This window comes from Coregonus lavaretus (genome assembly GCF_964263955.1).
Source record: "Coregonus lavaretus genome assembly, contig: HAP1_SCAFFOLD_1248, whole genome shotgun sequence".
Classification (NCBI taxonomy): domain Eukaryota; kingdom Metazoa; phylum Chordata; class Actinopteri; order Salmoniformes; family Salmonidae; genus Coregonus; species Coregonus lavaretus.
Window position 1 is genome coordinate 120,116 of NW_028159596.1, and position 14,481 is coordinate 134,596.

At 43.6% G+C, this 14,481-nt stretch overlaps 1 protein-coding gene across 1 annotated transcript; it reads right to left on the reverse strand.

The window, feature by feature from the left end:
* Positions 1-5,778: 5,778 nt before the first annotated feature.
* LOC311122670 (leucine-rich repeat-containing protein 75A-like) lies at positions 5,779-13,714 on the reverse strand (the record flags this gene model as incomplete). Its single annotated transcript, XM_084197006.1, has 2 exons — positions 5,779-6,625; positions 13,602-13,714. Coding segments are annotated over 2 exons (960 nt in total), but the record flags the coding sequence as incomplete, so codon positions are not given.
* Positions 13,715-14,481: the final 767 nt, after the last annotated feature.

Consider the following 14,481-nt stretch of genomic DNA (forward strand, 5'->3'; position numbering starts at 1 on the left):
TGTGTGAATGAAGAATTGTTCCGGAAGAGAAAGCCTATTCTGAACCTTTGCTTGAAGATTATTGATGTGTGTGTGGAAGGATAGTGCCTTGTCCAGCCAGATACCCAGGGATGTGTATGAGCTGACAAATTCCAGGGCAGACCCATCTAGTGAGGTACATTGGCTCTAAAACGTTTTCTTCACTTTTGCGTCTCAATCAATGAGGTAATGGGCTTGTTTGAGTGGTAAGGCTGAAGCAACTGACTGTAGACGAAAGTCAAGGAGTGAAGTCAGGGGAGGTGCATCTGCGCCAGCCGAAAGATGGACACTGATGTGGTTATCCAACAGTAAGGCTCAGTGTATCATGGCAGTGTTGCCATTGTTTATAAAAGTTTTTCTGTGTGATGTCGAAATAAATGTATGTGTGAACATTGTATTATCAATTGGTGAGAGTGAGACTCAAATATCACATTAATTTGTACATATCCACTGTATACATGAATGCTGTTCCTGTTTCAGTCACGTCTTTGGTCACGTCCGCGTGGGTCAAAGAAAAACACCCTAATGATTGGTTGACAATAGAGCCTTCCACAATGCATGTGTTGGCTCAGTTGGTAGAGCATGGCGCTTGCAATGCCAGGGTTGTTGTGGGTTCAATTGCCACAGGGGACCAGTACTAAAATGTATGCTCTCACTACTGTAAGTCTTTCTGGATAAGAGCGACTGTAATGGTTGCAGCTGGTGATGAGCAAATGCAGAAAATTGCTGTCGACTGAAGTTGAAACGTCATGACCTTTGATCACATGGTTGTTGTAAAGTTCATGTAGGTGCAAGTCGGACAGTTTTTTATCTCCATAATGCATCACACTTTGAAAGGCGTTGGTCACCGACTCGACAAAAGTGATCCACTTGAAAGAGCCCACAAAGAACTGGAGACTGTCCCCGAGATGTCCGACCTTTGTTTTCAACGTAATCTACTCACGTTAGCATACGCCAATTCATGGACCGTCTATATCCGGGTTATATCCGGTTTACAAGGCCCAACTTCACAAGCGCACTAGCACAGGAAGCAGCGTGAGCAGCGACGGCGTCATCACGTAATCCAAAAACATGGCAGACATTGGATGCATATAAAATGTTAATGGCCGTGTTCGGGAGCATCAAAACCACGATGTATCATGGGTAAATTGTGAATGACTGATTTATAAATAATAATGAGTCGTTATTTATGATGCAAGGTGATTTGTAGATCAGTCAGTTGTTGGCAGTCGCCTGCACTGTTGGCTGCTATGTCCAACAAGGCCTCTCTCTTCGGGCTGTGAGTGATGGAAAAAAAACATTGGCCTCGGCGACAATTATTTGAATAATTCAATGGATGTTTTGTGCACAAAGGTGATGACTAAGGTGTCTTATTAGGAATTTTCTAATCTGACTTCTCTATGTGGCCGTCTATGGAAATTGTCTTTCTGGGCCGGGCATCAGTTAAACTGTAATGCCGAAGCAAGTCTGTCAGAGCAGTCGAAACTGTGCTTCTAGACCGGAACTCTGGCCCCTTGGTCTCAATTGACTTTATTTCACCTAAATGGGGGCTGAACTTCCTGATTTGGTCATTAAGAAATGCAGCGTCCATGGTAAAGAAATGAGAGTTGTCTTGGGGGGGTGGTTTAATGTGGGTGTCTCTTGTGTGTGTGTGTTCGCACGTGGCAAGCAGTCTATGGTTTGTACATTCACTCTCCCAAAACAGTACACAGTTACAGTCACCCTTCTAGATAACTTGAAATTGTCTAACCAGGTGTTGTGTCTTGAAGTCGCCTAGGCTAGCTAGTGCTAGCAAACTTCTTTCACGAATTAGCTTCAACCAGCTAGTGTGCAACCATGGCAAGGTTGGTTTGACATTGGATAGCCTATCGCTGGGGGTAATTAGGGAACATCAATAAATTACACAATGTAAATGGGACAATATTTTCATGTTGCACATCTTTTAGTTGTCTCATTAAATGCTTTCAATATTTGTATATGAATTTCTACAATTTATAGTTTGTTTTACGTTTTTATGTCATTGAAATTTGGAGGTATTGTTATTTAAGAATATTGTCCAAAGTACATTGTGTAATTTACTTATGGTCCCTAACTATCATAGGGATATCATCAAATGTCAAACCATGTTGACCATGGGCATTACGATCGGGTAGCGTGCAGAGCTAGAATAAATTACACTAGAATAAATGTTTCTGACTCATATCGATGCCACATAGGCCATTTTCAAAACTAGAAATAGCTTTTTAGAGGTAGTCGCTCCGTTTTCAATTTGATATTTCCAAAAGTGACCACCAGATGTCAGTCTAATACCAGGGACCCAAAAGGGTGCCAAAAATGTGTTTTCAATGTCTTTTTCTGGGCATCATACCAATGGTATCATTAGAATGTCAATACTGGATCTGGCGTGGTTCAGTTGGAGCAATTGCTCCCTAGGAAGTGGCACTCATAAATGTCCCTTGAAGTACCCACTTTAAGTCCAAAATCCTTTCCAACAATATTTTCTTCTTCCCTCCTTACTAAAAAAGATTAAGAAGGCATTTGGGGTTTTCCTGGATATATGTCTTAGGCATCTGGGGTTTTCCTGAATTTGCATATCTGGACTGATGCAATGGAAACTAGCTAAGTTTATTGTGGCCACCTAGTGTGAGATGACCCAGATTGCCTCACAAAACCCTGACTCTGGAGCACTGTATCATATCCTCTGGACTCTATATGGATAGTGCAGAGAATCACAGAACAACTGGTCTGCTAGGGGGTCAGCAGAGCAGCACTCCCGCCACATATGTGTGTCCACCTCCAACTCTGTTACCAACTAAATACGTATTTGTTTGCTCATTGTCTGTGTGAATGGGAGAGACAGACTGCTCTAGTTATTGATCCAAGAAATAGCACTGAAACTCCATATATGGGAAAAATTTGGAGTTATTCTGGAAAAAGTGCTTCAGAGGAAATTTTGGAGCTGAAGTCCAGGGCAACATTCCTAAATATTTTCAGGCAGAGAATTAGGGATTATTTACTGCAGTTCACTGCTCAGGCATTTTCTTCATAATCTGTTACAATACAATGAGACCAAGAAGAGGGGAAAGACTGATATTATAACAAAGAAAACATGCAGAAAAATAAGAAACAGATATGCTTTTCAGAATACAGTATTTATTGTTTTTATTTCATGACATTGGCAAGACAGCAAGTCACTTGGTTTTCATTTCATGGAAATACACAGAACTTTCCTTTCCAATTCATCACCTAAACTGAGAGAGAGAGCAAGGAACAAAGAGCGAGAGAGAGAGAGAGAGAGAGAGAGAGAGAGAGAGAGAGAGAGCAAAGAACTCAAAGCTGCATATAGACATGCTTTTAGAATCATATAACCCTTTTCACTTTCAGAGAGAGAGAGAGAAAGAGAGAATCCTTGAACTGTGGATGATCCTCATAAATCCATGATACACTCAATATCATAATAGCAAAATTCAAGTACACACAAGTCTAGAAATTCCAGTACACACCTTTGGTTTATTTGTATTTTTGAACCGTTTAGTCTGCTCCATTAACTCAGGCACATTTAGCTTATTTTGTTTTAATATTCCACTAATAATCATCCACTGGTTTGGGAGGGGAAATTACAGTGCTGTGGGCAGTGAGGAGAGAGGTGCCAGAGATTCCCAAACAAACAAGTATACAAAGAAACAAACTGCATTATCACATCTTCTCAGTTTGACAGATAATATGGACTGAGTTCCAGAGAAACGTCTTCCAATTCTTGTCACTGTCAGCAGTGTCTATGGTGACTGTTACACATTGTCTGGGGACCTAAGAGACAGTTGAGTCTGTCCTCCCAAAACCAACCATCGAGACACAAGACACTGCACCCAGACAGACAAAGCACTCTCACAGAAAAATTCATCAGAGACACAGTGGAACATCCTGCAAATACAGACAGTGTACTCATCTATTACAGCTCCTATAGACCCACATACACACAACGTGTTCAACTGGACTTTCTCTGAAATATGAAAGACTTGAGTTAATAAGACAAGTCTCAGATAGGAGTAGACCTGAGAACAGAATATACGCTTCAAAAAGTGCTTGTGGGGCAGCACTGTGCAATGGTGGATAGAGTTCTGGACACGATGAGACCATAAGAATTAGGGTCCTAATTGGTTTGTTGAGATACAGTATATCCACTATCTTCTCATTTGAATACAGTATAACAACCACATTATCAGCACAAATGTCTATCTTTTTTGGGGGATGATAATAGTTTTGAGGAATTACACTTCTGAGAACTGACATTGAACATCTGGACCCAATTGCATTCACCTCAGTTGACACATAACCCCATGTTACTGCCCTTAAAGGTATACGGTACCTCATATACACAATTAACAAAGAAGATGAAGCGAATAATCCTAATTCTTAAAGCGTTTTATTAGTCCGTTGTTACAAATGGGAAAACATAGGCTGTGTGAGAGCTACATATTTACTGAGAATGAGGGAATGTTCTATAGCCGTAGCCTAGAGACAGTCCATGTTAGATGGCACTGTTGTAATCACACAATAAAATACTACTCAACATTTTCATACAACGGTGATAAGTGATACGTGCACTCTACATGACTGGCAGGGATAAAGGGGAAAAGCGAGGCTACTAAAGATGGGTTGTTATTCAGCACTGTGCGCTGAACTACATAATATCTTGATTGAATGGTTCTGTTCACTACAACTGTCACCGTAGCTCCCGTCACCGTAGCTCCCGTCACCGTAGCTCCCGTCACCGTAGCTCCTAAGCCCTTTTCCTTAGCCTAAACACTGCTTTTCGTCACAGCAACAGACTCTTCCCTCACATGTTTTACAATCATGAGCCTTATAGTCAGAATCTTTTCCTTTCACATTCAACCCGCCTTACACCCAGTATTTTTTTGGTTTCCATCAATTCTTTCCGCCAATAGCACTTGTTTAAAGGTACTCTTAGTGCACTCACATCACATCAGAAATCGAACATGCATATGCATAAAAAATACTGGGTAGGTAGGATTGGTGAAGAGAGTGCTGGTCAGCGAGATAGAGAGACAGACATACTGTAGTATCAGAGCAGAGAGAAAGATGCAATCTTGTTCACACACCAAAGCTGTCTGTGTCTAACGCTCTTCCTCTGTCTTGTTACCTATCTGTCTGTCCATCCGTCCGTCCGTCCGTCCGTCAGCCGTCTGTCTGTCTGTCTCGCTCTCTGACATACAGTCTCCCAAACAACAGGGGAACAAGTGACAGGCACATAGGCATTCATCCATCTATAGGACAGGATTAGCAGGAAGTAAAACCTGAATGAAACATCTCATACGTGCCAGATTTGACATACTCACATGTACATTTCAAAATGTAATTTCTTTCTACATTTGATATATAATATATCTATTACTCTTTACTACAGGGGATTATAATCCTAATTCATAATGAAACAACAATAAGAGTTATCACAAACGTCCTCCTCTTTTAACCTGGATTGTCATCTCCCTAAACTGTGCATCCGTGGACAAACAGTCCACCCAGATCAGTTGGATATTCCGGAAACATTCCAGAAGGTTGAGATGACAGAGCCCCTCCCCCCAGATGTCCAACCCAGGAAACAATTTCCGGTTACCTATGCATTCCAAGAACGTTACCTAAGGTAATAGAAACGTTCACTGTTTGCTGGTACTGCTCTCTTCTCATTCTAGACAAAATGTGGGAGGGGAAGTTACAAGCAGAGTGGACCGGGGCTCTTGCTCAGGTCAGGTGATCTAAGTGATCTGTCCCCTCCTCTCCTTCTTCCTCCTTCATCAGCTCAACCACTCCAGAAGAATGCTGCGATTGGCTGGAGCACGACAAGTGGGAGGACTGACTCTGTGTGTCTTCCTCCTCTAGCTCTGCCTTCCCCACCATCTTCCTAATTCCCTGTCCCCGTGTCTCCTCCCTCCGCTTTCCTTCCATCCTCTGCTCCTCCATTGTCCACATGCTATCCTCTATCTCGTCCTCCTTCCCCTGCACCTCCAGGTCAAAGTCCAGCAACTCTTCCATCATCTCCTCAATCTCTGTCTCTTCATCCATCTCCCCCTCCACCTCCGACCTCAGCTCATCCATGCTCTCTGTCCTGTTGATGTCATCCCTGTCATCGTCATCATCCCCCACCCTCCCCTCGGGCTCGCTGGCCTGGCTCTCACCAAACTCCAGGATGGTGGGCAGGTTGCCCTGCTTGGGGCAGCGCTTCCTCAGACTCACCAGGAAGGGCTGGGGCAGGGAGAAGATGTCCACGTTGTTGCCCAGGTCGATCCACGTGACACTGGGGAAGCTGGCCGGGTCCTTCAGACTGTCCGTCAGCTCCTTGAGGACGGCACGGGTCAGCCGGTTGCCATTGAGGGCCAGGGTCTCCAGGCGGGGCAGGGCGGCCAGCGTGGGCAGGAGGAGGAGGAAGGCGTCGTCGGTGAGCTCGGTGAAACCCAGCTCCAGGCTGCAGATGATGGGGGCGTGGCGTTGCAGGTAGACACACAGGCGCTCCATGTCACGCACCGTCAGGGGGATGCCCGACAGGTCCAGCGCCCCGTTAGGGGGAGGGGTCGACAGCATTACCTTGAGACTGGGGGGGGGGGGGGGGGGAGAGAAGTAATCAGTTACATGTCACGATGCGTGTGTTGACTCAATTGTAGGTAAATCTGTTGAATATCTCCAATTCAAAATGTGTATGCAAATTGTATTTTTCCCAAGCACGAAACATGGCAAAGGTCCATATATTATATAGTCAACAAAACTATAAGGGTGTTTTAAAGTTGCTTGCATTGAGCTATCTCTGAGAGCAACATCCCCCTGACAGGAAGGATATTACACTACTAAGAGCCTGTGATGAGACAAGGCCAGCCATGACAGAGAGCAGGAGCATGGAGCCCCAGGCATAGCGACAGGTAGGTAGACCAATTACATTACTATCTGTAATACTGTTGTTTTCACCATTTCCTGACACTTCATGTGCTGAGGAGCAGCGAAATGGGTTTTCCCGCTTACATGGAAAGGTTTGCACAGAGATAATCAGAGGAGGAGAGATGGGGAGAGAGAGAAAGAGAGAGAGAGATGTTTTAGTTTCTGCATAATTAGTAGTCTGCCAGTCTGTGTTGTGTTTCGGTTTGCAAATCTGTCCATATGATCCAAACAAACAAATACGATGAGAGTGAACTGAGGGAGATTTTCTGCCGACCTCATCGAAACAAACAAGTGGCTCTCTGTGGCACAGCTGGAGTGTTCATGCGTTTTATCATAAGCTTGTGTCTTAATACTGTGGGTGACACCCAGGTGTGGAGTGTCTTTCAATTTGGTCATTATGAGTCATAATAACAACATCCAGCGATGTGAGTTTGAACGCTTTCGGAAGAGATACAGATGGATCTTTTTGCCATCAGTCAACAAGCAGTAAACAACGCAGTGCCTTGTGGTTAGAGTGTTTGCCCAGAGATTGGAAGGTTGGGAGTTCGATGCCCAGCCAAGTCATACCAAAGACTGTGAAAATGGGACCTGATGCGTCTCTGCTTGGCACTCAGCAATAGGGAGATAGATTGGGGGTAAGGCCCTGCGATAGACTAGTGCGCTGTCCAGAGGGATGTACTTGTACATCAAGCTGCCTCATGCTGCCTCATAGAAACAGGAGATAGGCTCCCACTGCTATGAGCTGTTCCAGCTCGCACAAGCCAAGGCTACTTACTTTATAACAAGCAGTAAAACACTGATTGGGAATGTTGTTTGCTCAGAACAATATCTGAGTAAGGTGTGTAAACCAACACTCTAAACCTAAAAATGACCACAGAATGAAATGAGAACTAGAAAGAAAGAAGTGCGTCCAGATAATCCAGACCTCTGGGGGTAGAAGAAGAAAAACAAATGTTCCAACGTAAAGATGTTAGACATGCGCTCACAACACATGCTAACTGCTAAAAATAACTGAACGAAGGCCTGCTCTGCATTTTATGACATAAAAAGGAAAAGTGAGATCAGACTTGAACGTCTTCCAGGTACAAATGAAAACAATACAATGCTTGTGAGGCACAATGAGGTCTGGACCCCAATTATTACTCAACATTCCCCCCAATTCGGAATTTACCGTAACAATAGTAAATCTCCCTCCCAATGGCTGTGTAGTGACAGGATGTGAGCCAAAGCAGAGACCCATTTATTAGTTGGTCCAGGCATAGAATTACTAGAAGGGACTAATCACAGAACATTGACCTGAACGTGAATGTCCGTTATATTTAAAATTATATGGGTCAAGCACTCCGCTCTAATCTGCCAACAACATTGCGACATGTGCAGTCCCACATTTGCTGCTAAATCAGTCCAGATTTTGTTTTGTTATTAATTACTATTAAAAAAAAGTTCCATAACTTCTCTCAAGCTAATTGCTTTTAATGGGAATTGGGTCAAAGCAAACAAATGGAATTACTCAAATGGGAAAATCCTTCAGACAGTGTACAATTGACAGTACGGTCATGCCTACACTCAATATGGCTGACGGCCCACCCAACACGGAATGTTGACTTAAATATCCGTTCTAGTAATTATTTGTCTATGGGTCGAAGTCAATGGTCCCTGGGTTATGACCTCATGATGAATCCCTGGCTCCCTTTCAGCATTCTCCCTGTGACAAATCTAAAAAGCAGAGCAGAATGTAAATAAAAACAGATGAAACGTCGTACAGGACATCAATCCCACACTATCAGCTTGGCTTCCGGCCAGAATCCCACGCTTTAGACTAGAGCAACGCTGAGCCGAGTTCTCTCCCTCTCAGACACAGGAGTCAGGACCTTATGGCTTAGATACTACATACCACATGGGACCGATCTAGAGTAGATTGACTAACAACATACATTAAAATCCCACGCTTTAGACTAGAGCAACGCTGAGCCGAGTTCTCTCCCTCTCAGACACAGGAGTCAGGACCTTAGGGCTTAGATCAAATCAAATCAAATGTTATTGGTCACATATTTAGCAGATGTTATTGCGGGTGTAGCGAAATGCTTGTACCACATACTACATGGCGACCGATCTAGAGTAGATCGACAAACAACATACATTAAAGCTAAGTTACACCCATTCGATAGGCAGTTTTATGTTAAAAGGATGTTTGGGGTGTGCAAAAGAACGACAGTACTTTAGGTTTTCCTCTTCTACTGAGTGTTATGACTAGCATGCTAACTGCTAGCTGTGATTAGCATGCAAACTGCTAGCTGTGATTAGCATGCTAACTGCTAGCTGTGATTAGCATGCAGAAAGCTAGCTGTGTTGGAACAGAGGCTCTTTGATGAGGCTCAATAAGGGGGACACCAGTGACTTGGCTGTGAGGTCATCATCATGCAGTACCATCGATTGTGGGTGAGACAAATATCAAGCCAAGGCCCTGGTGAGAGAGAGAGAGAGAGAGAGAGAGAAAGAGAGAGAGAGAGAGAGAGAGATAGGGAGAGGGGGGGGGCGATAGGGAGAGGGGGGGAGAGAGATAGGGAGAGGGGGGGAGAGAAGAGGGGGGAGAGAGAGAGCAAGAGAGAGAGGGGGGAGAGAGAGAGAAGAGGGGGACAAAGCCACATAAAAATAGAGTTAATGAATATTAATGCTGTAACCTCTTTTGCATATCATAACCATTGTAATGTGACCCTGTCTTTTGGCTCACATTGTGCATACCGGTCAAGTGAGAAGAGAATAGATTGAGGGAGAAAGGCAGTGAACAATGACTAACGGATGAGGAGTGAGAGTTGGAGACACACTGAACGCTCCTGCTGCTGCCCCCCCCCAAAAATATTATTAGACATAAAAGCCTGTAAAAACACCAGCAAATCAGTTCCAAGTTATTCCAATTTTGGAAATCTGTTCCAAAGTATTCCAACGCATAATACAGAGATATATATGTTCGTACACCAATTTATGCAAGGTTTGATGATTATGTTTTAGTCAAATGTTATATCTGTTTGGGCTTCTTGCTGTCAATTTGTAGTCTACAAATTATTTGTAATTATGTTCCAGCCCCCTAACCATCCATCCGCTCAAGAAAACAAGATGTCACAATGGACTTTGAGAGCTAAGTACTGTACAGATGAACACCCTGTTTCTGTAACCTACTTCATGATCGTCCTTCCTCAGTACGGTGTCTGTGTGTCTGTCTCAGGAGAAATGCGTTCTAGTTGTCAGTTTTACTGTTTGTCAGATCGAGTCGGATGTCGTTCATTATGGACTGGGTTTTGGCCTGGGTAAACAGTTGTACTGCATAGACAACTAAGGCCATCAGTATGTCATTTGAAAATGTTTTGAGAAGGTTATTGTGACAAGGGTTGCTAGTTAGGAATACTCCTTGTCACATAGTCTGAAGTAAGTACCTGGGTTCTATTGTAGAGTAAACTAGTGCATGTCAGTGCCTCCCGGGTCCTCCTAGACTCCGTAATTACAGAGGTAACTAGAGGAAACCTCTTCAATATCTCGATCTCACTGACTAACACTCACAGACACGGAGTGCTCTGCATATAATCAGACCTAGGCTGAAATACCATTTCAAATCTTTCAAATACTTTGACTGTTTGCTTTAGTCTGCCTGGAGTGACAGGGGGCGGGCTTTTGGGACTATTGGGACTATTCCATTGGCTCTATTGCACAAGGCAATCTCAAAGTGAGCCTAGCTAAATTATTTGAAATGATTGCAAATTGTATTTGAACCCAGGTCTGCATATAATGTGTTCTGTGGATCACTTTAGCTTTATCCCAGTGAATGTTATCTCCGTACCTCTGTCTTTGTGGTGGAGGTGTCGGGGCCCTTAAAGCCTTTTGCCATGGGTTTCATTAGCCGCTAGCTAATTAGCATGGGGGACAGGAGCACTGGAGGAAAGGGCTCATCTCCTCCTCCTCCTTCTCCTTCTCCTCTACTGTCTCATACACTCTGCCTCAGCCCTGGACTGGTCATGACTTCATCACGCACCGTGCACACACAAACACACGTATGGATGGACACACACATATGGACACATGCACAAAAACACACACACACACTCTACTTCTTCCAGGGGGAACTGCTTGACTGAGTTATACCAGCCCCTAAGCCCCATTTCCAGTTCAAGTGAGTCTTGGTTAAAATAAGTACTGGGAAACCTAATGAGTGAACTTCCCCTAGTTAGATACTGAACCGTAGTCTTGATATAGTTGGGCAGTGGCTGACTCAGCCTTAAACACGGAATATAATTTGTCCTGGAATGGATAAGGAATGTCAAAGTATAAAATGTTGAAAGAGGACTATAATGTATAGAAACGAGATGTGGCTTAGTTGGTAGACCATGGCGCTTGCAATTCCGACGGAGGACAGGAATGCAAAATTACAAAATGATATGCACTCACTACTGTAAGTCGCTCTGGATAAGAGCGTCTGCTAAATGACTAAAATGTCCTTAGACGTAGGGAAAGATACAAAAAAAGATACTAGCTGTTGTCTGATGAAGTTTGTTATAATTTAAAGGCTTTAAGCAGTCTATGCATTGGAGTGAGGATCTACTGTACAGCTAACTAAAAGTAAAATTTTTACATTTACATTTTCGTCATTTAGCAGACGCTCTTATCCAGAGCGACTTACAAATTGGTGCATTCACCTTATGATAGCCAGTGGGACAACCACTTTACAATATGTTTTTAAATAAACTTTTGTTTATTTAAAAAAATTAAAATTAATAAGTAACAGCGCTGGTCCCAGAACAGTCATCATTTTAATTATATGGTAATCCCACTGGACTGTCAGAGCTATATAAATAGAATTATATTTATATGGTCAGAGCCGTGTACAGTGCTAATGTGATTAGAACCCTGTACTGTGGGCTACCGCGTAGGCGTAGTATTGTCCCTTCAAGGGATCCTATTTCTATGGTGATTCCACTGTGGAACAATAGCAGGCGATAGTAGAGCTCAGAGCTGTAATGATAAGAGAGACTGGAGACAGAGAGAGAGCTGAGGAACATGTGGGCTGTTAATCCCTCTGCACCCCAGTGTGTGTGTGTGTGGTGTGTGTGTGTGTGTGTGTGTGTGTGTGTGGCCCTGAGGGAACAGGCTCAAGCTTTGGGAATATAAAAACATCACCGCTGGGCTCCAGCTCCAGGGTCAATGGACCCATAACCCTCCTTTGGCCGCCATTCCTTCCAGTTCTCTGCTGCCAATGACTGGAACGAATTGCAAAAATCTCTGAAGCTGAAGACTCTTATCTCCCTCACTAACTTTAAGCATCAGTTGTCAGAGCACCTTACCGATCACTGCACCTGTACACAGCCCATCTGAAATTAGCCCACCCAACTACCTCATCCCTATATTGTTATTTATTTTGCTCTTTTGCACCCCAGTATCTCTATTTGCACATAATCTCTTGCACATCTAGCATTCCAGTGTTAATACTATTGTAATTATTTTGCACTATAGCCTATTTATTGCCTTACCTCCATAACTTGCTACATTTGCACACACTGTATATATATATTTTCTGTTGTATTTTTGACTTTATGTTTTTTTACCCCATATGTAACTCTGTGTTGTTTATATCGCACTGCTTTGCTTTATCTTGGCCAGGTCGCAGTTGTAAATGAGAACTTGTTCTCAACTCGCTTACCTGGTTAAATAAATGTGAAATAAAATACATAAATAAATAAAATATCTATTGAAACAGTTACACCATAACACACTTTGGAAGTGTGTATGGTGTAACACACATGCACATACACACGAACTCGCACACACACAGAAGCACACCAGCACGCACGCCACAACTCACACACACACAGACACTACTTCACCGTATACTGCAGAGCCCTGAGAGTTGGAAGACCTGCAGCACTGATGGGGAACATGCAGCACATATTCCCATCTGTGGAGCTGTCATTCACTGAGCAGAGTCAATAGTACTCCCATTAATCAATATAGTATAGGCTAGAGCAGTTAGAGCTAGGGGCAGAGTGAAAGGCTGCTGGGAATAGATGATGAATGAAAAGATGAGATACGGTCTGTGTACACAGAGTTGTTCTAGATTAGATTTATATAGAAACACACACACGCACAGTCACACAGTCGGATACACACGTACGCAAAGACACACCCACACATAGGATGTCTTGTTTTAGTTGAGTTAGACTGGACCAAGCCAGACACCAGCTGATGTGGCATTTTCGTGACGTCCTCTACATTGATCAATGAGGAAGGAACTGGGAAATCAGAGAAGATGCCAGGCGAAACAATGATTCAGTCCGATCCTTCGGCCCAAGATGCCACGTCAAGCCTTTTATTTGCACGAACTAATCACCTTAATGAACAAACAAAAAGGCCTGCCCCATGCAAGCCTGCAGTTTTTGCGTGTAGGCCTAAGAGTGCGCCAGACCACTGATCCAGAATTACATTAAGAAATTAGAAACGTACATTTGAGAAACTTTCGCACATATAAATAAATAATCAGAGCTTCTTCTCTGTGTGTGTATGCTGCCTTTGACCAAACTTTCTCTCTAGATCTATTGACCCCTCAGAGGGTACCAGATGCACACACACACACGATGTGTCCCCTGTCTCCTCACCATGCCAGCGGCTTCCTCTTCAGTATGCCCTGCCGTCTCCACTGTGAGTGTGGGCTTAGGTGATAGGTCAACTGGCGACACACCTTCTCCATGGCACCCAGAGAATCCTCCCCCTGACAGACAGAGAGAGAGCGAGAAAGAAAGAAAAACAGACAGCATAGGTTAATAATGGCTGACGGGACCAGCGGAGCTGAGCCGTAGCACAAAAACACTTCTGTGGTGACAGGAGAGGAGCTGAGGGATCTCTCTCTCTCTCTCTCTCATTAAAATGCATAAATTCATATTTTGAGTCAAGGTGCTACACTGTGGTCCTCTATGCACCTGTTTCAATCTTCAGAAGCACTAAGTAATGACGCCAGGTTTTCACAACAACACAAGTAAACACCCCACTAACATACGGTATACAGGTACACATAACACAGTTATGGAGAACATGGAATGCTCTTACCATGGCTGTCAGAGGAAATAGTGAAGGGTGCCACGGGTATGCAAAGATATTATACAGTACGTTATTGTCTGTGAGGTCATATCGACGCCCTATTGATTAATCTCTGCTATTCTGCACCTAGATCATCTGCCCCAGAAGGCCAGTTGGTGCTCTTGGTGGTAAGATCACTAGAAATAATATAGAAGCCATTGTATGAGGCCACTTAGGTTTGTTATTCAGGGAGAGATATGATTAACAGTCTCTGGTTCAGATTGGTAAGAGGTTCAAGGGTCTGCTCTGCTGCTGCATTGTTCCCAGTGTGTGTGTCTCTATGTGTGTGTGTGTCTATATGTGTGTGTGTGTGTCTCTATGTGTGTGTGTGTCTCTATGTGTGTGTGTGTCTCTATGTGTGTGTGTGTGTGTGTGTGTGTTTGTTGTTCGCAGCTCCCTGCC